Source organism: Lissotriton vulgaris, chromosome 8 (genome assembly GCF_964263255.1).
Source record: "Lissotriton vulgaris chromosome 8, aLisVul1.2, whole genome shotgun sequence".
NCBI classification, from domain to species: domain Eukaryota; kingdom Metazoa; phylum Chordata; class Amphibia; order Caudata; family Salamandridae; genus Lissotriton; species Lissotriton vulgaris.
In genome coordinates, this window is record NC_141696.1 from 597,794,097 (window position 1) to 597,820,615 (window position 26,519).

Genomic DNA, 26,519 nt, shown 5'->3' on the forward strand with positions numbered 1-26,519 from the left:
TTTTTTTTCCTTGAGATGTGAGGAATCCTATTTCTGTCCAGAGCCTGCCAAAGTTATGTGCAACGCATAAACGCATATTGGCTATCAGTATGTATATTCACAGTTCATCCTGAACTAGCCTCACAGGCTCTTGGGGTGGGGGGTGAAGGGGGGGGGGGCCATGTGCGCCCACTCCGTTTTATTTAGGAGTGGCCCTGGGATATGTGGTTCCTAGAACCTAACAAGGCTTGGAGAGGGGGGGCGCAACATGGGCTTCCTCCTCTTTACTTAAATAAGTGGCCCGAGTCCCTAGGGCCGATACCAGCTTGGGGGAGGGGGCTGCACAGTCACCCCTCCCCTTCAATAAAAAGAAATCTTTTGGCCCCAGGGTCCAACCCTATGGCTAACACCCCACCACCCCCCCCACTGCCGAAGGCCATGTGCAGAGTAGGGTTGGCTGCATGGGGGTGTGTTGGCTGTAGGGCCCGGCTGCAGGTTAAAGTAACATTATAGTTAGGTGTAAAGAGGATCTTTTTTTTCTTTTTTATAAACCTTGGAAATTCACTGAAAAAAGCAAAGGTTAACCACTTCCACGCGGGGCTAATTTCCCCACTGTGTGGGAGGGGCCACGCGTTGCTCGTGACGAGCCCAGCTCGTCATGCTGCACAGTGGAGCTGTGCTTATGACGAGCTGAGCTCGTCACGACTCCGCCCACTCCCGTAGATAGCGGGGAATTAGCCCCGCGTGGGCCATCCGCAGCTGTTAAGACGAGCTCAGCTCGTCATGAGCACAGCTCCACTGTGCCTCATGACGAGCTGAGCTCGTCATAAGCAAGCAAGGGGTTAAAGGAACATTATGCTTGGGTCATGTTGCCAGCGACAACATTAACATTTTGAACTAAAAAAAAAAAAAAAAGAAATTAACCAGTTATGGTTTGTAACTAGCTATAATTTGCCCCTCTGCCATGCCACGCAGTGCTTATGACCACACATATGATATCACTCATGACTTGTTCTATGACATCATTTGACATTTATTTTTTTTCAAATCGTTTTTATTAAAGACAAACAATAATACAAACAAGATAATAATAAGATTATGACAGTAATAATCATACAAATATTTTAAATGATAATGATACTGATAATAACAACAATAATAACTGCAACAAATAATGACTGTACTCAAGTGCCAAATAAAACCTTCGTAGCAGAGCGCATGCTTGATAGTACATGTTATCAGATCAACCACAACGCACGACAGGGCAGAAGCAAAAGTTCCACTGATGTAAGGAGTAAAAGGTATTCTAGACATAAGAATGTTTGTGAAATTATGGAGGGTCATAAAATGAAGACGATGCGTCAAGGGATTTCCACAGTTTCCTGTGCGATTTACGCCATGGAGAGGTATGGAGAGATTCATTATCTGCACCTCTCAAAGAGTATAGGCATTCCTGCCACATTCTAAAAGAGACTTTACCAGCATTTTTCCATTTGCTTAGATTGACTTTACATGCTAGAGTGAGCATGAGGTTCATCAAATGACGATCCTGCAAGTTTACAAGTTGAGGGTCCAATATCCCTAGTAAAGTATAGCAGAAATCTCTTGGAGGTAAAATATTAAATGTTTTGTGTATATAATTGTAGATCTTGTCCCAGTAGGATTGTAAGGAAGTGCAATAAAAGAGCATGTGGGCAAAGTTGCCTACATGAGATTTACAGTTCCAGCATGTGGGGCTATCACTGAGTTTAAGCTTAAAAATGTTCACGGGTGTCCAGTACGACCTATTTATCAACATTATCTTGGTCTGTGAAAGTATAGGCAATATTTTGTTAGAGAATGGAGTCAAGTGAATCTTTTTCCAATCAAATGGGATATTATTGGAGTGGAGTTCATTTTCCCATTTCACTCAATTTTCCTGTGCGATTTTCGGGAGTTAGGAGAAAGAAGTTTATATACTTTGGAGACGGTGTGTCCAGACTGTACGAGCTGTGATAACTTGGCGACTATCGAGGGATCTGAGGGTGTGATGGAGCGTAATGAAAGGAGCGATTTGAGTTTTAGGAATTTATAAAAGTCTAATGGTTTAAGTCCGTGTTGGGTCTGGAGGTCGGAAAATGGTAGTGGTAATGAACCTGTAAAGAGATTTTTGACTAGATTCAATCTGTTTTTAGACCAGTATTCCCAGTATAGTGTCCTACCATATATCTTTAAGCTCGGGTTGTACCATAAGGAGGCCAAGTTAGATTTATTAATTTTGATTTTGGTTTTGGAAACCCGTTCCAATCTCAGTAGGGCCCTCTTAGTATTGAGCAGAATGTATTTTGAGTGGGGAAAAGCAGAGACAATGGCTGTTAGAAGACCGGAGAGAGGCATGTTCTTGATGATCGATCTTTCTATATCCAGCCAGAAAGGGGTATAGTCTGTTTGCGGGAAGAGCCAGTTAGAACCCTGTTTGCATAGATACGCAGTTTGATAGTTTCTAAAGATCAGGAGACACAGACCCCCTTTTTCCTTGGGTAGTTGAAGTTTACTTAATGAAGTTCTGGGTTCATTGCCCTGCCATAGAAACGCATTAAAAAGTTTGTAAACCTTCTTCAGGAACTCATTTGATAATAACATTGGGAGCATACTGGCAAGATAATTAACAAAAGGGGTAATCCTCATTTTCAATGTCTCTGCTCTTCCCCACCAGGATAAGAATTTCGGGGACCACCCTTCCAGCAGTGTAGATATCTTTTTGTGAAGGGACTTCTCATTAGTTTTAGAAGGTGGTGATCGGATATTTGTCAAAGTCCAGGCCCAGGTACTTGAAGCATTTAGATTGCCAAAGTAAGCCTGAGTCACCAATAATGCCTTTGTCACCAATGTTGTTCAAAAGTTTCACTTCTGTCTTATCTTTATTCAATTTGTAGCTAGAGATTCTGGCGAAGTCTGCTATTGAAGACATTAAAGCCGGTATGGCGATTTCCGCATTTTCAGATATCACTAAGATATCATCAGCGTAGGCCGTTATTTTGACCGTACAGTTGTCAAAGCATATCCCCGTAATCCGATCGTTATTCCTAAAAAGACAAGCATTAGAAATGCAATAGGTCTCGCAGCATTAGAGTTAGTGCTTTTAGAATTGTTAATGGTTTTTTTTGTAAATCTTTAGCATGAGGTTGAGGGTGAGTGAGGGTGAGGGGTTGAGGGTGAGTGAGGGTGAGGGTGAGGCTGAGGGGTTGAGGGTGAGGGTGAGTGAGGGTGAGGGGTTGAGGGTGAGTGAGGGTGAGGGGTTGAGGGTGAGTGAGGGTGAGGGGTTGAGGGTGAGTGAGGGTGAGTGAGGGTGAGGGTGAGGGGTTGAGGGTGAGTGAGGGTGAGTGAGGGTGAGTGAGGGTGAGTGAGGGTGAGTGAGGGTGAGTGAGGGTGAGTGAGGGTGAGTGAGGGTGAGTGAGGGTGAGTGAGTGAGGGTGAGTGAGTGAGGGTGAGTGAGGGTGAGGGATTGAGGGTGAGTGAGGGTGAGGGATTGAGGGTGAGTGAGGGTGAGGGGTTGAGGGTGAGTGAGGGTGAGGGGTTGAGGGTGAGTGAGGGTGAGGGGTTGAGGGTGAGTGAGAGTGAGGGTGAGGGGTTGAGGGTGAGTGAGGGTGAGTGAGGGTGAGGTGTTGAGGGTGAGTGAGTGAGGGTGAGTGAGTGAGGGTGAGTGAGGGTGAGTGAGGGTGAGGGAGGGTGAGGGAGGGTGAGGGAGGGTGAGTGAGGGTGAGTGAGGGTGAGGGAGGGTGAGGGAGGGTGAGGGAGGGTGAGTGAGGGTGAGTGAGGGTGAGTGAGGGTGAGTGTGAGTGAGGGTGAGTGGGGGTGAGTGTGGGTGAGTGTGGGTGAGGGGTTGAGGGTGAGTGAGGGTGAGGGGTTGAGGGTGAGTGAGGGTGAGGGGTTGAGGGTGAGTGAGGGTGAGGGATTGAGGGTGAGTGAGGGTGAGGGATTGAGGGTGAGTGAGGGTGAGGGATTGAGGGTGAGTGAGGGTGAGGGGTTGAGGGTGAGTGAGGGTGAGGGATTGAGGGTGAGTGAGGGTGAGGGGTTGAGGGTGAGTGAGGGTGAGGGGTTGAGGGTGAGTGAGGGTGAGTGAGGGTGAGGTGTTGAGGGTGAGTGAGTGAGGGTGAGTGAGGGTGAGGGGTTGAGGGTGAGTGAGTGAGGGTGAGTGAGTGAGGGTGAGTGAGTGAGGGGTTGAGGGCGGCGTAGTGTCGCAGAGTTGCCCTCAAAGAAGGGAGAACCAGGCCCTTAATTGCCAGTAATTATTGCAGCAGATCGAGAAACTGATTTGCATGTCTCTGCCTTGCAGGGGACCTAGACTATCTACTTTGGAAATGTAAACAGGCCTTTGAGCGCCATATGTGAAGAAAAACAAAGGAAAACATACAAGACCGTGAGAGAGGGGTCAGGGCCCCTCGCCCCAAGAGCGAGATAAAAAACACAGTTTGCTTTATTTTACCCCTATTCCTTGATATAAAAAACGTTACTTATTAAATCTAAAGACGTGAGGAGGGGAGGGAAACACTGTTTCGGTATATAGGCGGCATACAGTGAATAACATATCCAATGCGCGGGGAATATAGGAATTAACCCAACTTTATACATCCGTTCTTAACCTTTTCGACGAGGAGGCGACAAGGGAATATCACCACTTAACTATACAACCAAGTTCACTGTAAAACGTCTTCCTAATTCTTTTTAAGGTTTCATAAAACCAACATTTAAGAGGAGACATAAAAAAGGCATCATTTACGTCAAAAAGTGATTGAAAGTACTAGCGAGTCATGGACATTCCGTGGAGGGGGGCGGTGCGGGATAATGGTTTAGGGTTCTTAGTTCTACAAAGTATATGTCGTTGTCAATTCCCATGCTGTTATATACCATAGAGATATATAGAAGACGAACATTTACTAGCTAAAGCATCACCTGAATGTGCAAAACCACAACAAAATGGTTTGGGGAAAAAGCAATGCAAGTAACCCATTCAAACTTTGGCACTGCAACCACTTCTACGAAGGTGAGCACACTTTCACTCTTTTGTTAACTTTTACCAAAAGAGAGCGTGAGAATGACAAGCGCTTTCCTTTAGAGACAACCGTCTGCGCGAAACGGTATTAGTAGATATTTACACAATTTCTAAAACATTCAAAATATAGTTACCAACACCGACTGCAAAAATATAGCAATCGAACAACCAAAGAAAAACTTGCGACTCCCTATGATGAAGGTAGCATGCAATTGGAAAACAAGGAGGCTTACCAACCAGAGCAATCTCAAACTCTGTTCGACTTCTGGGGCAGCAAACTAAACAAGCCTTTCACCGTAACACGGCGGGCAGGGGAGGGGGCGGGCAGGGGAGGGGGCGGAGAGGGGAGAGGTGCGACACGGCAGGAAGACGGAAGGAAGAGAGGGGAGGGGGAGGAGAAATGCGACATGGCGGGAGGTCAGAGCAAGGAGGCAAAGCCATCAAGAAGGGCAGTTATAAAAAATGTCTCACTACTTATGGAATTGTTTTCGCTTTTAATGTTGCACGGAAATTCAATACCCACCATTGTCCTCACTTTATGTATGTTTTATGGGTTTTTAGGTTAAAAAAGCAAGTTCGCCATGGTGCAAAGTCCTTTGTACCCGGAAAACGGTTGCAGAATTTAATTTGCGACCATTACTGTTTGGCTTGGTTTGAATTAAGCGAGTAGTGAGTTTTCTTTCTCACAGTAGAATTCACAGACCTCTTTTGTGGAGTAAACTTCTGGACTCCCTCTGAGAACTGTGCTTTCCAGGTTTTAGCTCAACCCCGCTCTATAGTTCTCATAAGTTTATGCAATGTTTGCCTTTTAATGGCAAGGTGATACACTTGCCTGGATCTAGATTTAGAGCAGGGTCAGTCAGGGTAATATATTTCCCTCCAGTGATTTAGTGCGGATGACGGCTGGTCTGTGGATGCGACACCGAAGCGTGCTTGCTTCTGGCTGGTCAGTAGCACGCGCCTTGCATTGGACAGTGTTCCCGGTAGAGCATTGGGAGGTTTGGGCCATCTTTATGATGGCCAACACAAACAAAATGGCTGTGCATATTTCCACCTCGTTTAACGCCAAGGAATTCATACCTCGTCCAAGTTTTGATGGGGGTCCAACCGTAGCCGTGAAATAAAATATTTCCAGGACGCAGGCGACAAGAGAGGCTTCAGTTCTCTGCGTCTGGCCGCAGCCAGACTTCCACCATACCGCTTGATTCGGAAAGAATTAATGGCGCAGACGCCTTGGGTGACTGTGAATGGGCTAGAAAAAAAAATCCCAGGCGTGATGTATGGGGTGCTGTTAGCCGGGCTGGCCTCGGCCCTGGCTTTCAAGTGGAGCGTCGCCTGCCCTCGCGGCGGCTTCGCACTTCCCCGCCGGCCCATGGCGGACGGAGGCAAGCACAGTGCGGCTTTGAGGAGCGCCGGTTCACACGGGGACGGCACTTTTCTCAGCCCAATCCTAGCTTGGCCTCACGTGCACCTCGGAGAGGCAGGCCCGGGGTAAAAGTTCGACGGGCGTCGTTTGAGTCTCCGTGTGTAAGGCTCGATTTCAGACAGCGGGAGGGTGCTGAGACAAAGGGAACGGTAAAAAAAAAAGAATGAAACTCACCCCTGAGCAGCCGCGCGGCCACAAGCTGCAAGACAACAGACAGCGGGAGGGGGCAGGAACAAAGGGAACGGGGACACGGACTACAGGAAAGGGGGCGAGAAGATGGACAAAACAGCCAACGGGAGGAGGGCATTGCTGTGGGGAGGGGGGGGGAGGAGAAGTGCGACACGGCCGCAGCAGGGGGCGGAGCGGGGAGAGAATGAATGTTGAAGGCGAGCAAGACTGAGAGACGGATCTGTAAGTTAAAACAAGCTTCTCAGCAGTGGCCGCAGGCTGCCAGTGGGAGGGAACGAGCGAGCATATGGCGAGCGGCGGGAAGGGGAAGGGGCGGAACAGGGGAGGGGGCGGAACGGGGGAGGGGGCGGAGAGGGGACATGCACGCGCCCGTGACTTTTAAGGTCAATGCGCATGCGCATAAGCTTAATGCGCATGCGCATTGACCTTAAAAGTCACGGGCACTGCAAGGAATCGCCACGATTCCTTGCAGTGTGTCTAAAGAGTGGATAACTCGCAATACTCTCGCCTTGCTCGATGCGCATGCGCATCGACAGGCGAGACCTAATAAAGGAAGGGTTCAATAGTAGTTAAGCAAAAGAGAGGTAACCCAAGTTGTTCCAGGGAACAGGGATCTTTAGACAACTAAGCAAATTGGAACATCCCTGGAAAAAATCTTACATACTTCCACACAGTCACTTCACATAATCTCCTCAGTAGCCTCACCATACAGCTAATTCACACCTCTATACTGAAAATGCAGATCCAGATTCCAAGTATACTCTCAGACTGAAATGTAATACTTACACTGTTTTATTAATGTAAATTATCTTTTTCCTCAGTTGATTAAAATCTTGGAAATATCCCGAAAGTGTGTACACAGTCAATATATAAAAACATTTTTCACAAATTATACATTCCAATATCTTTATACCAAATAATACAATACAAAGCAAACAAAAAAGGTTAAATTTACTAGAACCCCAGTTTAAAAAACAGTCATTATTCTCTGTTTGCGCATCTATTTGATCCAATTGCCATATATGATCGATTTGGAACTTTTAGTAAAAAGGACTCTTTTTTTATCTAAATGTCCCTAGGCTTTTTTTTGGTTTCTTTGCAATGCGAAGGCGTCAACGCATTTCGGTGGCTAAAAGACAATATAAACAGAACCACCTTCCTCAGGACAAAATTCAATATGGGGTCACTTTTCTCCTCACAGTACAGTTTATATCAATACAAGAGAGAGAAAAAAATCAGCTACAGTATAGGCTATACATAAATACATTCCATCTTTTAATCAGTGGCCTCAACCTCCTATTGATAACATCCAATCTAAAACAAGTTTAAAACATTCTTTCTCTCAATCTATTATTTTAAACTTTTATTAACAACATCAGAAAGTACATAATAATTTCTTTTTTTTAAAACTTTTTAAAACAACGCAAGAAAATGCATTACATTTCACTGTGATGTCTAATGATTATCCTCCCGTCTACCCGCACACTCCCTTAGGCATTTCTCAATTATTCCATACACCCTAACATTCATTTATCTTCCATTCATACTCCATTCATGCTATTCGACAGCCATTACTGACCATTTGACGTATCAGTTATGTTACAGTTTAGGGCTGGATATAGACCCATCTTCAGTCCTTGTTTTATTCTGGATACATTTCTGGAGGAAGGAGATTAGTGTACAAAAGTGAGGATTTACCTACAATTGCTTCTTTATAAACTCTTCTTCCTTTATTTTATTTAATTACCTTAAAATTTCTTGTATCAATCTTGTTAGTTCTTCCCTTTTCTATATGGGACGAAAATGGCTTTTTGTAGAGAGGTCCCTCAATTGACCATATAAAATATTTGTATCTATTACAGAAATACAAAGAAAAGAGCAAATGATCCAATAAGTAACCTTGCTTTTTGACCTCTTTATAATTTTGTTACTCCCCTAAACTCTTTAATGTAGGTTGGATGATTACTTTTGGCTTACCTTTAATAAAAAAATGGTTTAAGGTCATGCCTGCTACATTCGCTCCGGGAGTCATTGATATCCCTGCATATTTCCCCACCGTAGTAGACTTTTGATGCGTCTATTCAGGGCTATCCAGAAGCTTTAGATCTGTTATTATAAAAAAACACGGGCAATCCTATATCGTCTAGTTTCTTTTCATTGCCCTTGCTATCTTTCTACCTTGCCGCATCCGTTGTTATGCCTCACTTCCTCTGCGCGGTTGGCGGAATTGCTCAACAAATACTCAATAAATGGCGGGGGTTAATGGCTCAATAGCCACTGTCCCCCTTCACATAATTGCATATTGTGCCCCGTCCTCGCTGAGCTCCATCTGGCCGGCCTGCCTGGGTCCCCCCCAGTCCCAAAGGATGCCATTAAGAGCTTGGGCATTTGGTTGGACAGGTCCCTAACGCTAGACCACCAGGCCGTTAAGTTGTCTGCCACCTGTTTCGGCATTATCAGAATGCTGAGGAAGATTCTCCCCCTGCTACCATTCCAAGCCAAGCAAATTGTCATACAGGGATTGATCCACTCTAGGCTGGACTTCGGAAATGCACTTTATTTGGGAGCCCCTGACTTCACATTGCGGAAATTGCAAGTGATCCAAAACTGTGCAGTCCGGACCCTACTTCAAATTCCTCGTAGGTCCTCTGCTAAACCTGGATTAACAAGATTGCACTGGCTTCCTGTTAGAGACAGGATTACTTTTAAATCCCTTTGTATCGCCCACCAGTCATTCTGGGCAACTGGCCCTCTGATCAATCGTCCCTTAATCACCCCCTACCTCCCTAGCAGACAGTTGCGCTCAGCTAGCGCGTTCCTTGCTACGGTACCCAAAGTCAACCGGGCTAGATCAGGAGGCCGTTCTTTTACCCTTAATGCCGCTAGGCTGTGGAACAGCTTACCCCTTCAATTAAGGTCCAATCCAGATCTGACCTCCTTTAGGAAGCATCTGAAAACGTTTTTGTTCAATAAATAAACTTTCCTCTCCCTCTGTGTCAATTGCTCTGCTGCTTAGAACATCTCGCAATCTCAGCGCTTGGACGCCTCCGGGCAACTATTTCGCGCTATACAAAACGCATTTTCATTTCATTTCATACTTTGAGGCTCAAAAACTCGGCAGGTGTTAATACCTCGCTCCCATTTCAATGTAAACCGTGGGTTACTCATTTGTGGACCATAGTCCCCCTTCGCAGTATTTCCAATTGCATATCTTACATCCTACCCGGAAATAGAGAGGACCTAGCGGTCCCTAGCTATTCATGCACAGTCTTAAGCGGGGTCTCATTCATCCCGTGGCCTTACCTTTGTGTAGCAGTATGTATTGTTCCCCTCTTTTTTCGTAATGCGTGGGCATGTTCCCTCCCCGCTCTCTTTTTATACAGAGTGTAATAGTCCGAAATCTCGTTGCAAAAGATCGCGAGAGAGAACCGCCATATTCACTCTCACCCTCACACCCTCACACCCTCTCACACCCTCACCCTCTCACCCGCTCACCCTCTCACCCCTTCACCAGAATAGCATAACAAAACATAGCATAGCATAACAGAACACAGCATAACTTAGCATAACAAAAAAGCATAGGATAACAAAACAGCATAGCATAGCAAAACAAAACATAGCAAAACACAACAAAGCATAGCATAGCATAACAAAACACAACAAAACATAGCATAGCATAACAAAGCGAGCATAACCAAACAAAGCATAACCAAACAAAGCATAGCATAACATAAAGCATAGCAAAACAAAACGTAGCATAGTATAACAAAACATAGCATAGCATAACAAAACACAACAAAACATAGCATAACATAACTGAAACACTCCCTTTTCTTTCGTCAAAACCCTCTCACCCTCACACACCCTCACTCACCTTCACACCCTCTCACCCTCACACCCTCACACCCCTCACCCCCCTTCACACCCTCACACCCCTCACCCCCTTCACACCCCCACACTCCTTCACACCCCCTCACCCTCACACTCCTTCACACTCCTTCACACCCCCTCACCCTCACATCCTCTCACACCCTCTCACACCCTCTCACACCCTCTCACACCCTCTCACACCCTCTCACACCCTCTCACACCCTCTCACACCCTCTCACACCCTCTCACACCCTCTCACACCCTCACTCACCCTCACTCACCCTCACTCACCCTCACTCACCCTCACTCAACCTCACTCAACCTCACTCAACCTCACTCACCCTCACACACCCTCACACACCCTCAAAACCCTTTCACCCTCACCCCCCTCACCCTCACACACCCTCACACACCCTCACCCACCCTCATACACCCTCACTAGCATAGCATAACCAAACATAGCATAGCATAACCAAACATAGCATAACAGAACAAATCATAGCATAACATAAAGCATAGCAAAACACAACAAAACATAGCATAGCATAACAAAACACAACATACATAACAAAACATAGCATTGCAGAACATAGCATATCATAACAAAACACAACAAAACATAGCATAACAAAACACAACACAACATAGCATAACATAACTGAAACACTCCCTTTTCTTTTGTCAAAACCCTCTCACCCACCCTCACTCACCCTCACACACCCTCACACCCCCACACCCCCTCAAACCCCCACACTCCTTCACACACCCTCACCCTCACACACCTTCACACCCCCTCACCCTCTCATACCCTCTCATACCCTCTCATACCCTCTCATACCCTCTAATACCCTCTCACACCCTCTCACACCCTCTCACACCCTCTCACACCCTCACCCTCTCACACCCTCACTCACCCTCACTCACCCTCACTAGCATAGCATAACCAAACCTAGCATAACAAAACAAATCATAGCATAACATAAAGCATAGCAAAACACAACAAAACATAGCATAACAAAACACAACACAACATAGCATAACATAACTGAAACACTCCCTTTTCTTTTGTCAAAATCCTCTCACCCTCACACACCCTCACTCACCCTCACACACCCTCACACCCCCACACCCCCACACCCCCTCACTCCTTCACACCCCCTCACCCTCACCCTCCTTCACACCCCCTCACCCTAACACCCTCTCACACCCTCTCACACCCTCTCACACCCTCTCACACCCTCTCACACCCTCTCACACCCTCTCACACCCTCTCACACCCTCTCACACCCTCTCACACCCTCTCACACCCTCTCACACCCTCTCACACCCTCTCACACCCTCTCACACCCTCTCACACCCTCTCACACCCTCTCACACCCTCTCACACCCTCTCACACCCTCTCACACCCTCTCACACCCTCACTCACCCTCACTAGCATAGCATAACCAAACCTAGCATAACAAAACAAATCATAGCATAACATAAAGCATAGCAAAACACAACAAAACATAGCATACATATCAAAACATAGCATTGCAAAACATAGCATATCATAACAAAACATAGCATATCATAACAAAACAGCAAAACATAGCATTGTTTAACAAAACAACAAAACATAACATAGCAAAACATAGCATAGCAAAACAAAGCATAGCAAAACATAGCATGGCAAAACAAAGCATAGCATAATAAAACACAACAAAACATAGCATAACATAACATAGCATACCAAAGCATAGCATAGCATACCAAAGCATGGCATAGCAAAACATAGCATAGCAAAACATAGCATAACAAACATAGCATAGCACAACAAAACACAGCATAGCATAACAAATCAAAGCATGGCATAGCAAAACATAGCATAGCATAACAAAACATAGCATAGCATAACAAAACACAGCATAACAAATCAAAGCATAGGACAGCAAAACAAAACATAGCATAGCATACAGCATCACTCAGGGGCACCACAGCATCACTCGGGGGCCCCACAGCATCACTCGGGGGCCCCACAGCATCACTCGGGGGCCCCACAGCATCACTCGGGGGCCCCACAGCATCACTCGGGGGCCCCACAGCATCACTCGGGGGCCCCACAGCATCACTCGGGGGCCCCACAGCATCACTCGGGGGCCCCACAGCATCACTCGGGGGCCCCACAGCATCACTCGGGGGCCCCACAGCATCACTCGGGGGCCCCACAGCATCACTCGGGGGCCCCACAGCATCACTCGGGGGCCCCACAGCATCACTCGGGGGCCCCACAGCATCACTCGGGGGCCCCACAGCATCACTCGGGGGGCCCCACAGCATCACTCGGGGGCCCCACAGCATCACTCATTCGCCACCACAGCATCACTCGTTCGCCACCACAGCATCACTCGTTCGCCACCACAGCATCACTCGTTCGCCACCACAGCATCACTCGTTCGCCACCACAGCATCACTCGTTCGCCACCTCAGCATCAATCTGTGCAACCATTCAACAACAACTGGTTCAAATATGTTCTCTCAATGTTTCAAGCTTTATTACAAATGTAACAAAAAGTTGTTAATATTTCACTTCTGTTCTTGGATTTTTGTCAGTCAGTCAATTTATCTTTATTCGATTATTAAAAATCATAAAAGAACGAGCATAGATACATAGCAATTCATCTGTTCTTGGATTTTTGTCACAATAAAATACACTGAACATAATCTTCACAAAAGTTATTTACAAAAGTTTAAGCTATTGCCATTATAAATTACAATAACTTTTATGTAAGTAATAATTATTATTAAAAAAAATAAGCCATTGTTATTTGTAATATCAATACATGTAAGTCACGTAAATACAACACATATTCCATTACAAATGCTATTTATTTATAGTCTTGTATCGCGCCTGAATCAGCCCCGAAGGGGTATCTCCGCGCGTGGCTTCTGTATGAGTTAGACAAACTATAGTTGAGGAGTGACAGAGGGAAGGCTAAGTTAATCCTGTGTGAACAGGTAAGTTTTTAGTTTCTTCCTAAAGTTAAGAAGGTTGGGGATTTGTCTCAGCTGGGGAGGGAGGGAATTCCACAGCAAAGGACCTTTAAGGGAGGGGGCTCGACCACCCTGTCTCGCTCTGGTGACTTTAGGTACATATAGCAGCATAGTGTTGCTGGAGCGTAGAATACGTCCGGGAGAGTAGGGAAAGAAAATGTCTTTCAGATATTTAGGACCAGACCCATAGATGCATTTATGCATGATGCAGCAGAGTTTAAAATTTACCCGCTGTTGCACTGGAAGCCAGTGAAGGTGGGAAAGAAGAGGACGGGAGGGGGTACGGGGAGGGGCATTCAGGATGAGTCTTGCCGCGGTGTTCTGCACCACCTGCAGTCTGCGCAGTTGTTCCTGGTTGGCGGAAATGAGTAGACTGTTACAATAGTCAACCCGTCCGAGGACTAGCGCCTGAACCAGCGTTTTCCTAGAGATGTTTGATAGGAAGGGGAAGATACGCCGTAAAAGACCAATTGTACGGAAACACGTTCCCGTGACCTGGCTGACGTGATCTTTCATAATCAGAGTTTGGTCTAGGCGTACCCCCAGGTTTTTGATGGTTTGTTTGGGCGCTGGGACACGTCCAAGCTCAGTTGGCCACCATTCCGGGGACCAGAGCAGGGTGGCCCCTCCAAACAACATGACCTCCGTTTTGGCCACGTTGCATTGGAGGAAGTTTTGGGCCATCCAGCCTGCCACCGCTCTCATGCCGTCTTGGAAAGATTGCATGACTGCAGGTGTAATGGTTTGAAAAGGAAAAGCAGCTGAGTATCGTCAGCGTAAGAGATTGGTGAGAACCCGTGAGATCTTATAATCTCTGCCAAGGGGGCCACATATACGTTGAATAACGTGGGGCTCAGACATGAGCCCTGTGGCACACCCTTGGTAAGCTTCCTGCAGGCAGATTTATGGGAGCCTAGTTTAACACCTTGTTGTCTGTCTTCAAGAAAGCTTTCCAGCCACGCAAGAGCGGTTCCCTTTACTCCTACTCCCTTCAGACGGTCGAGAAGAATTTTGTGCGACACCGTGTCGAAGGCAGCGGACAAATCCAATAGCACCAGAATCACTGAGCTCCCTCTGTCAAGTGACATTCTGATGTTATCTGTCACTGACAAGAGGGCTGATTCGGTGCTATGGTTGGGCCTAAAACCAGATTGCGAGTGGTCTAGGCCGCCCGCTGCCTCGATGTAATTGGACAGGTGTGCGTTAACATGTTTCTCGACCATCTTGCTATAGTAAGGCAGAAGGGAGATAGGGCGGAGGTTGGAAAGCTCCGTCCATGGGAGAGCCGCATTCTTGCGGATAGGGTTCACCACTGCTCTTTTCCATTCAGTTGGTACTTTTCCCTCTTTAAGAGACTGGTTGATAATATCCTGAATGTAGGGGGCTAACAGGGTACGGAGAGAGGTTAAGGTTTTAACAGGAATAAGGTCATCCGGCGATCCTGATTTTACTTGGGTCATTATTGAATCAAGCTCTTCAGTGTTAATAGGAGGGAATGTAGTTAGTGTAAGGTTGGTATTTTTTCATTGGGGGAGGAAACAATTAAGGAGTCACCATTTGGTTGGGATACTAAGATTTTTCCGTAGATGGATTCTATTTTGTTCTCAAAGTAGAATGAGACTTCTTCACATAGACTTTGTGAAAAGTCATCTGGACTTATACAGGCCGTAGGATTTACAAATGTTTCGAGAATCCTGTACAGTTCTCTGGGGGAATTATCGGCTTCCATGAGCTGTTGAGCGATGTTGTCTTTATGGGCAGCCCCGATATGTTTATAGTAGTTGGCTTGAGCTGCACGGTGTGCCTTTTTATTATCCTCAGAGTGTGATTTCCTCCATCTCTTCTCTATCCTTCTACATTCTTGCTTCTCTTTCCTGAGAGCTTCGGTGTACCATTTTTCCTGTTTAGCCACAGGGAACTGTCTAAATGTTTTCAAGGGGGCAATTTTATCAATGGCTGCAGTCAGAGATTGCTGAAGCATAATTAACTTATGTTCTGCTTCATCTAGATCTCTAATCTCGGGTTTTTCCCACGCCTTTTCTAACGCCTCCAGCGTGAGTTTGTGCCACTGTCTACGTATAGTGGAGGGTAGGGAGTTCTTTTGGGAACCTTTATTAACTTTAAAAATAGTAAATTGTAATAAAAAGTGATCTGACCAATAAACTTGGGTAGGTTTATGACACAGTATATTGTCAAAGTTGGTGTATATCAGGTCGATGCAGTGTCCACCTTCATGGGTGGAATCCTGATTCTTTTGTGTGAGACCGATGGTTGTCATATCAGTTGACAAACTTTTGGTCCCTGTGGATTCAAATTGGTCAGTGTGAATATTAAAATCTCCGAGGAGAAGGAAATCTTCATTGGCCCGCATATAAGGGCCAAGCATCTCTAAAAGAGATGTGGAAAAACTGGGGCATGGAAGAGGTGGTCTGTATACGTGTATAGGTGTCACATTTGCGAAAGTTATAACTATTGGCATTGTAAATGACAAAGCTATTAATTTTGCTATTTTCAAAAACAAAACATAAATAAAAAATTTGATATTTACAATACCAATAGCTCAAACTTTCCTAATGCGAGACCTATTGCATTGCAAATGCTTGTTTCTCTCATCATTACTTCAATAGTATCAACACTCTAATCCCATCCACACTCTTACTTAACCCTCTGGCACTCACTTCCCATCCACGCTATCACCCAAACTGATAGATCACCCTTACTTGCACGATTCTCCCACCGACATAATCAATCATACTTACAGGATCACCCCATCCACAACTGTCACTCCATTACCCTATGTTAATTTCACTACTTGCGCACTTGCTTTCAATGTTCACATTCACCCCAACCTTATACGTTTGGCTAAACTCACTGCTTCCACACACAACTTATTCCCCCACTCCTTGCTGCTCTTGACCCCTAGCCAGTCACTCTATAACCAACCCAGTGCCTCCTACTCAACCAAAAGGTAAAGAAAACATAAAGTTGACATACTATATGCGGTGAATCATATACATCTTATTAACAAGGAATCCAACCTTGTCAGATGCTAATTTATGTCACTCACAAAGTATAAGTTCACAATGCACACAGATCATAGATTGTATTTATATTTTCATTTATTCTTTAGTAGATCAAATTAAAAAACAAAACTTATTCATACCAACAGTAAGTTTGAGGTGATCTCAGAGTTACTTCTTGGCTAAACAAAAATGAAAAAAGTAGCTGTGTGGAGCCCTGGATAATAGTACGAATTGCAGAATGAATATGTACGTGTCTACTTAACATTATGTTTCTATTATTTCAGGAGATGGATGTGGATACACAGTAATGGGACCAGAAAGTGGAACATTTACATCCCTAAACTATCCGCAAACCTATCCAAACAGTACTGTTTGTGAGTGGGAACTCCGTGTCAAGTCTGGGGACCGAATTCATCTGAAATTTGGTGATTTTGACATTGAAGACTCAAACTCATGTCATTTTAACTACTTGAAAGTTTATAATGGAATTGGTCCAACAAGAAGTGAAATAGGTATGTGAATTATATATTTGTCTTGTTTGGCTTTTATTATATGCATAGTTTCTTTTGTTGCATGTTATTTCAAATTGAAGTTGCGTCATGATTTCCAGATGTATTATTTTTTTTATCACGTTTCTTGTTCTATGACAATACATTCTCAGTCAGTGAAGCTCATCGCACTGCCATCATCTCAATTACATTTTGAGAATTCTTTAATATTTTGAGCACACCTTCAGCGTCTTTGTTTTTTCTCCATACACCCCCCCACAATTCAGTGATATAGAGGAAAGATAAGTGCCCCATACTAGAATGAGTGTATAAAGTTCACTGTGAAAATTACTTTTAGCTACTTGTTTGCCCTGACCACTTAGTGCTGTTACTTATTGCCGCGTGTGATTTCAATGGGTAGTGAAATCTATAATAAGTTGTTTCCGTGAGTGGAAGTTTTCCTTTGATTTGAGTAGGGCCAATATCGTGTTTATTTGTAGATCGGGTAAGTCACCCGAGGAGGGTGACTCATACAGGCCAATCTTGGTATTAAACACACAAAAGGTGGTGGGGGGATGCCTCCAATTTTTCTAACCACTGGCAATCGCTTGGAGTAGCATTCCCACCAATCGTTCCTTTGCCCTCCAAGCCACCTCAGTTTAGACCCAGCCATGTGCAAATTACTCTTGACCGTCCTCCAATGGGAACAGTCCAGCACAAACTGCTAGGCCCTCCCTGTACTGGAACACAGGCAAACCAAGACAAGTTTCACCCTGATTGGGGTAGCTTGGTGGGCAAAATAAGGATGCGTTTAAATAATACTCAGATTGATTGCCAGTGGTGTTAATATGTATGTAGTTTGGTAGACATACAGATTGAATAAACGCTGGAATATAGTGCTCGCAATCCACTTGAAAAGACATGACATCTCACAAATATATAGGACTTTGGTGAATAACTGCCTAGTAACAATGGGCAGACTAGGAGATAATTGGGGATAATTAGCAAGAGAAGAGTGGACTATCTTAAGAGGAAAACTGAAAAGAGGCTTTCAGTTGCACAAGGGAGGTGGCAAAAAGGGCAGGCTTCTGATACAGACAATTGAAAATATTACACCAAGTTTATTATAGTACAATTTTACTGAAGATTCCGGGAAGGGCAGTTAATGACACAAGCATTAGGGGCTGCAGATTAAAGGAATCTTTTATCCATACTATATGGGAATGCCCCAGGATGTGTTCTTCTCTGGAATGGGAAGTACCAGCTGATAGCCATGGAGTCAATAGAGTTATGGAATTGAAATCTCCTCCTATGATAGTAGGAATGTAGGGTGATTTAACAGCAATGTTGCATTGTTGGTGGTTCAAAGGGGATATAATCAGACTGTGGGGCAGCCAACATACTCCCACTATGAGCCAATGGGACAGAAACATTGTATTGTCCATGCAGCTGGAGGAAGTGGTATACAGAGGTCAAGACTGTCTGCAGAAGTTTCCATACAAACAAAAAAGGGGGTGCCACGCTCAAGAAACAACAAGCACGCCAGTAAGGCTAATGGTGAGGATGTTGAGCACCTCTATTACGGCAGAATAGTGCAGAAACACATTGACCTGTTAAACTGGGTTATCAACCTCGAGTTCCCCACACTATTTTAATATCCCAACCAAGACATGTCCTAATTAAAGTTTTATGCTGTCGCCAGAGATTAGAATTTTAACCGGCACTCACCTCTTTTATATGGGCTCCCCTAGAAATTTTGTTTGCACTGCACACTTTCTTTCACAAAGAGCTCTCGCTTTATGCTGTTGAGCCCACTCACTCCCTCATAACAATGAGCGGACGAGTGTAGGTTGCTCAATGACGAGGCATGGCATCCGGTTGGGTGTGTGAGGGTATAACTTGTAGGTTTAATATAATATTTGTTAGTCTTATTTCAGACGACAGGCTGACACACCACTGTTGTAAGATTCTCCTTCTTTTGACATCCTCATCAATAACCTTACTGGAGGGAGTGTTTCTTTTCTTGAGCGTGGCGCCCCCTTTTTTGTGTGCATGGATACTGTTATAGGGCGACCGGCGTTAGGCTTGTATAGTCTCTCCTTTCCCCCTCTCCGTGTCATTGATGTCTGCAGAAGTTTAACAGGATTTGGGCCCCCTGGAAGGAGTACTGCAGTGGAGCCGAATAAGAACCATATGAAATGGTATGCAATGCTGAAACAATCAAGGGACATAATAGGAAAGTACTCAAGAATATTGGAACCACAGAAGGTACTGTTGACCCAGACAGTTTACAAGCGGGTGGGGTACTCCCAAGTCCAATATTGATGTGGTTAGTATTACAGTTTAGTTACAAAATGAAATCTGTATCAATATAATCTATGTGGTGGTGTTGCCTGTATGTTTTTTCATGTTTGTAAAACCTAGCAATCTGGTAAAAAATAAACTACACTTGCCCAATTGGTTCCATGCAATGAACTGAAAAATAATAGCAGTGTTCTCATTTTATCAGAGTTATGATAATGGCCTCTATGATTTTGCCAGTGCTGATATTAGATCAGGGTTTGGATTTTAGCAAGGCTCTGATCATATCTCATTCTGATTATAAATGGCACCAAACATACCACTGCCACATTTACTTCATATCTTCAAACATTCACAGTATATGCATATGCAAAGGTTCTGTTTATACATGGGCTCCGTTTACACTGGCTTTCTTATCGTGTTTGTTAGTGGGCTCTGTTTACACTAGCTTCCGGGTCACAGAAGGGCCCTGAATATGCCAGAGTTCTGATTATAGCAGAGTTGAGGATATATAATTTCTCCCTTTCTACTTTAGTGTCTGAGGAAGTATCTTTTCAGTTGCTCTGGCAAATTTACTTTTAAGTATTTACTCAGGTTTTAGGTCTCACCTGCACAGTGTTTGTGAAATCTCTTGTAATGAAGAAAATAACATTCTTAATAAGGGATTAAAACCCATCCATTACTTACCTTTACTTACTATGTTTTGGCTCCTATGTCAGGCTTAGTTCCTTGCTTTCTGTTGGTCAGCTGCTCTTCCTGGGCATCGGAGTCTTATTCCATGTCGTGGTGCTTGACCAAATACTGCTTCCTGTGGCCAGTGTCCTACAGGTACTCTTCTTTCACTTTTTTCCTCAAGCACTCCTTTTTTTTTTCTCCTTTCTTTTGATAATCAACTTTATTGGGTTTTGAACAATGACGCAATGATTCGTAGCACAGTAACATACGGTACAGTCCATTCATATCTCATGGTGATCAGATAACAGCCACAGTCTCCTTACAGACATGACAGATAGCAAACCTGATTTGAGGAAACATTAAAGACCAGTGTATATCTCCATTAGCCCACCAGGCCCAGCAATTTACCGCATACTTGATCATATTTGGTCAGACAGCCTCTCGCCTCATATACAAGGTTCCTTCAGTGCACACCAATCCAACCCTCTGCGCCAGTGTGACACCGTGGTTTGGGTGAGGCCGGGGCAGGGTTCAGGCATTCGGCCTCTGTGTGATGTTTGGCCACCATGGTGGCCAGACCGAGAAATGCTCTGTCAGCCTGAGAACCCTTCCCGAGCCCTCCAAGACCCCCAATATAAGGACCAGGGGAGTGAACGGGACTTACCTTCCCAGGACCGCATTGAGCTCGTTCACCACGTCTGTCCCATATTTGTGTAAAGCGGCACAGGACTAACTCATGTGTTAAATATCAGCTGGGGTTTCTGCACACCTCGGGCCGCTTAGTTGGAAGGAAATCAGTGTGATGTAGTGTGACCGGGGTGAGATGGGTGCAGTGAAGGTATCCATCTGCAGTCCCTCACCCCTTTACTCCTTATTATGTCTGTTTTTTCCCCATCCCCCTCCTCTCATGTCTATTTAATCACTCCCCGTGTCTGTTCTTAATCATTGCCCCCGTCCTCCTCCAGTGTCCTTGTTTGATCACTGCCCCTGCCCTCCTCCCTTATCCCTAATTCATCCAGCCGCTTTTCTTTTCACAACACCCCACCCCACCCCTATGTGTCTTGCCCCTCCTCCAGCCCTGTTTTAAGACATGTTGCACAGCAGTGCAGGCTGCTGTGCAACATGGCTCAAAGGAAAAAAAGCACTATGATGAAGGTAACTCGGGCCGTGTAATCATGCTTTTAAGGTTTCGCCTGAGCCAGCACATGCGCTAGTCTTGCGAGACATTTAGTAAGCTGCTTTTAGAAGCGCTTCCAAAGCGGCATCCAGCTTGTGCGTGCGCGCCACGCTCCGCCTTTGCTGCATGCGCATCCCTTGTTTTCTTTCACTTTTGCGCAAAGCACAGGTGCCGCGATTATAGCAAAGGTAAAGAAATAGATTTTTTTTCTATTTCTTTACTTTGGCTATAACCGCGGCACCAGCGCTTTACTTTTAACATTAAAATTAAAGGGCGGGTGCCGCGATTATAGCAAAAGTAAAGAAATATTTTTTTTTTCTATTTCTTTACTTTGGCTATAACCGCGGCACCAGCGCTTTACTTTTAACATTAAAATTAAAGGGCGGGTGCCGCGATTATAGCAAAAGTAAAGAAATAGATTTTTTTTCTGTTTCTTTACTTTGGCTATAATCGCGGCAATCTCACTTTAATTGTAAAGTAAAGAAATAGAAAAAACCCTCTATTTCTTTACTTTGGCTATAACCGCGGCACCCGCGCTTCACTTTTAATTTTAATAGTAAAGTGTGGGTGCTGCGATTATAGCAAAGTAAAGAAATAGATATTTGTTTCTATTTCTTTACTTTTCCTATAATCGCGGCACCCGCGCTTTACTTTTAACATTTAAAAGTAAAGCGCGGGTGCCTCGATTTATACAAAAGTAAAGTGATAGAAAAAAACATCTATTTCTTTACTTTTGCTATAATCGCGGCACCCGTGCTTCACTAATAATGTTAAAAGTAAAGCACGGGTGCCGCGATTATAGCAAAAGTAAAGAAATAGATGTTTTTTCTATTACTATACCTTTTGCTATAATCGTGACACCCACGGTTTACTTTTAACGTTAAAAGTAAAGCGCTGGTGCCTCGATTTACTTGTAACGTTAGAAGTAGGCAGTTATCATTGTAAGTCTTTGGGAGATGAAGTCCCTCTTCCCTTGGACACTGATCTATGCCATGTTGTTAGCTCAATTGATAAAAAACTAATTCAATACAAGTTCGAGGGAAACTGGACATGACTGTTTTGATTATAGAACTTAATTAATTGCCTAAAATATTTTATTCAAGGCCATAAATCTTTTCAAAATCATTTACACAAAAGAAAAACATGAAGGATAAATTACATTGGTTGAAAGCTTAATGAAATTTTTTGTTGTTGTATGCAGTATTTTCATCACATGGGAACAAAGACAGCACCATAGCCTAAATTGTAAAGGTAGATAATGAATTGTTTTATCTGCAAAATAAGTCTCATAATAGTGGCACAAAATTAAACCAAGTTCTAAAGTATAGCACACGTAGTGCAAGTATTGAATGAAAAATAAAAGGAAGGTTGGAAAGCAATACCTAGTGAGTGGTCATGATTTAGAAGAACAAAAGGATGGTGACAAAATCAAATGTGTAGCGTTCAGGGGTAAGAAAGTAGATTAACTAGATCAGACATCTTTTTGCCACTGAGTTAATGTTTCTGTGTTCAAAGTAACTCGGAACACATTTTACATCAAGCACATAAACAAATGGCAGTTTTGGATGCTGCTGTGCACCAAGGTTTCCTGTTCAGCACATTTGTACCAAACTTGTCTTATCTGCTTCACTGTCTAAGAAGCTCTGACCCCCTGAGTTTCCGAAGGCAAAAGGTTAGAGATTGCATTCATTCAGACTTTTCAGACTTATGACTGCCAGCTAAAGAAAACGCTACAATTATAAAATCTGCAGAGCTTGCAGATGTGAGGTGACAATGTGAGAAGATGAAAATATATTCACATTTATAGGTGCGTTTGTGGGCATTGAGAGGTCCGTGTCTCTATTCTAATTGGTTTTTGGGGAATGTGCTTTAAAGGGCATCTGACAAACAGCCTGTCTTTTCGTCCTTATTTGCATTTATAAATTGAAAACCATACGTATGTAGGTATAATGTTTACTAAAATATGTTTAGTTACATACACAAGGTTTGCAATTTAAAAATGTAAATATAAACCGAAAAGTCACGCAGCTTTTCTGATGCCCCATAAACACATTCCTAAAAAAACATTTAGAAGAGAGACACTCAGCCTTTCAACTGGCACCATTCATTTAGCCATTGAGCAACCTGGTTGTCACTATAGAAACAAGCATTGGCATAGCCAGTAGGTCTCGAGACGCCTTTGGGATCTTATAAGTGTTTAGCCACGCAACAGTTGGTGTTGTTGCACCAAGGATATTGTGCTGCATAACTAAATACTTATCAGGACCAAAAGCGAGACCTATTGGCTATGCCGATGCTTGTTGTTTTTGGGGTAGCACTCCATGAATGCATGCTGTCTCTGCCCCTCCCTTTAGTCTCATTTGCTTTCCAAAACTTCCACCTACTCCTGTGTCCTTGTTTCCCAAACTAGCAGGCTCTTCCGCAGTCTTCAAAAGGCAATGCAAACGGATTGGCAGTTTGGGCTGGACTGTTCCCACAAGGAGCAGAGTTATGACTGACTTGCATGTGGCTGGTTCTGTACTGAGGTGGCGAAGTGAGCAAAAGCACGGTGATGGTTTTATTTCAAATCTGTTTGTTGAATATAAATTGAACAGACAAACAAAGAGGGGGAGAAATAAAGGAAAGTACATCACTGAAAGTATGGTACCTTGGTAGGGCCTTGCCAAAGTTCTCCTGTTATAACCAAAGAAAACAATAGAGGGTAAGGATGTAACAAAGATAAAACAATATGCTTGTCAATTAACAGGATACACTGGTATAGCTTTATGTTAAAGTATAACGTTTAGCATAATAGCCATAGAGGGGTAGTGATCTACTTAAATAAGAGTGCCACTAATGTCCTATTTTAGTAAAAGCACCCCCGTGTAAGAGAACAAGAAGATGGGAGCTTGGGGTCACTGGCCCAATGTTCTGTTATGTGAGTAAGCTTTGTGCATACCAGCGTATTAGCATGAAAACGTGCTAGAACTTGCGCGATGGCGCTAGTGAGAAAAGGGGGTTAGTAAACACTCCCTTCCTTAATAAAATAGATGGGGAATCATTAAAAACCGGGTAGGAAGCGTGAGGGGAAGGAAGTGCTTTCAGATCATCAAATGGGCGGATAGCCAGAGTCTTGTGGGAGGAGGGAGATGCCCCAACAAAGTTCTCTGGGATAGGGGAAGACTGGCGTGTGCCTCTTGAGTATGGCAGAAGGGAGTCTTCAAATAGCTGCAGTGCTCTAAGATGTGGAGGGATAAAGCGAGCATATTCAGTCTGGGATAGGTGTTGGATTAATGTTTGCCAAGTGCTAGTGAATTTGGTGTCCGTGTGATTAAGATATGGGTAAGCAACTCTAGGGCCAGAACATACCACAGATGAAGAAACCACAACGCATTAGGTGGAGGGCCGGGTTTCTTCCAATATAAAGCTATCGTCTGTCGTGCCGCTCCCAGCATTTGTGCTATTAGGTGCCAGTCTGAATGTGTCATGGCTGTTAGTTGTGAGGGTCTAATGCCCAACAAAGTTACGGTCAGAGAGCTGGGTATGGGGAATCCTACCATATCTTTAATGTGACTAAGGATCTCCTTCCAATAAAGCGTCGGGTTGGGGCAAGACCACCAGATGTGTATGAAGTCACCCGTTCCACTCTGACATCTCCAACATGTTGGAGGGAAGCCCGGAATCATCATCTGTAGACTGACGGAGGTAAAGTATCACTGTGTCATACGTTTATAGGCCGATTCGCGTTGGGGGTTGCTTTGGTATATTTTAGGCATGTCTCGGCATAGTCAGTCCCAGTCAAGGTCCGTGTTCCATTGATTTTGGTATGTGTGGGGCTGGGGTTGTTGTGAGTGTTGTAGCACTTTGTATGTGTTAGAGATCAATCCCCTAGATCCCCACGAAGGCCTCATAGGGAGTAAGCGGTCTAGTCGCTCCTTTTGTGTATGAGGGAGAAAACAGTCAGTGTCTAAGTTGATAATATTGCATTCTTTCATTGTCTCTAAGGTGAAACATTTTTTTGCACGGGTCAAATGTGATAAATGTGGCCCCTTAGAATAAGTCTTGAATTACGCGATACTCACAATCCGTCCAAGGCAGGAAGGCGTGAGGTTGGAGGGCAGGTGGACAAGGGGGGTTGCGTGCTATAGGGGTGTTTGGAATGGAAATGAGGTCAGGCCCGAGGTACCGCAAGTTTGTCCCATATGTCTAGGACCGTTTTTGTAGGGGGGGTTGCTATGTATGCGCTATGTGGGCCAGCCGGACGAGGGAGCCAAGCTAAGTCCCTCAGGGGTCTACTCGCCACAGCGTGGTCCATAGGGAGCCATTGTTTTTCGCTTTCCCGTAGCCCCCCATTCTGAGATGTAGCGAAGATGACAGGACCAGTAATATTCGAGGAGGTTAGGGCATGCTAACCCCCCTCCCCCCGATCTTGGGGTAGCATCAAAACTTTGTTGGAAAAACGTGGGTGGCCCTTACCCCAGATAAAGGTGGTTAAATCTCATTGGAGGGATTGATTATCGGTTTGTGGGATTGGGGTAGAGAGGTTTTTAAACAAATATTGCACCTTCGGATGGCGAGACATCTTAACAGTGTTAAGTCAACCTAGCCCAGAGAGGGCGGAAGTTTCGCCATCTATGGATATCTTCCCGTATGGCCTGTCTGTAGCTCGGCCAATTGGCCTGAGTCCAGGAAGATAATGAGGGAGTCGGGTCCAATCCTAGGTATCTTATCGACCTCTCAGACCATTTCAATGGGATCCGAGTCTGTAGCTCTTGAATCTCTGAAAAGGGGAGGGTGGGGTTCAGGGCATGGGACTTGGCTAAGTTGATCCTGAAGCCTAAGGCTTCTTCAAAGGAGAGCAGGAGTGATGCTAATTCTGGAAGGGATGAAGCCAGAGTCGTAAGAGACAAGAAAAGGTAATCCGCAAATAAAGAAATCTTGTGTTCATATCCCGTAAAAGGAATGCTCGAGATGATGGATAAACATTGTACTGCAATTGCTAGAGGCTCCACCACCAGGGCAAACAACAGCAGAGATAGGGGGCATCCTTTTTTGGTACCCCTACGTTTAGCGATGGGAGAAGTGAGACAGCCATTGATGCAGTTGCGTGTGGTCGGTTGAGAATAAGGGGCCATCAGCCTGGATATCATGGTAGGACCTAATCCTATTCAGTGGAAGACCTCCCTGAGAAAGCGCCAGTCTACCTGATCGAATTCCTTCTCCAGTGCTTTTATCCATCTCAGTAACTCGCTGGAAGTATCACAATATGGGTTCAGAGCCTATCATAGCACTGAGTTGGCTCTGTTAAAATCCACAGAGGAAATCCCAGAAGCTGTGGATAGAGGA

At 44.5% G+C, this 26,519-nt stretch overlaps 1 protein-coding gene across 1 annotated transcript in view; it reads left to right on the plus strand.

Moving 5' to 3' along the window:
* DCBLD2 (discoidin, CUB and LCCL domain containing 2) overlaps window positions 1-26,519 on the plus strand; it is a 540,831-nt gene that overhangs the window by 147,703 nt on the left and 366,609 nt on the right. Inside the window, exon 2 of the mRNA XM_086934447.1 lies at window positions 16,838-17,065. Coding sequence (XP_086790573.1) covers window positions 16,838-17,065 — 228 coding nt within the window. The remainder of the gene's footprint in view (window positions 1-16,837; window positions 17,066-26,519) is intronic.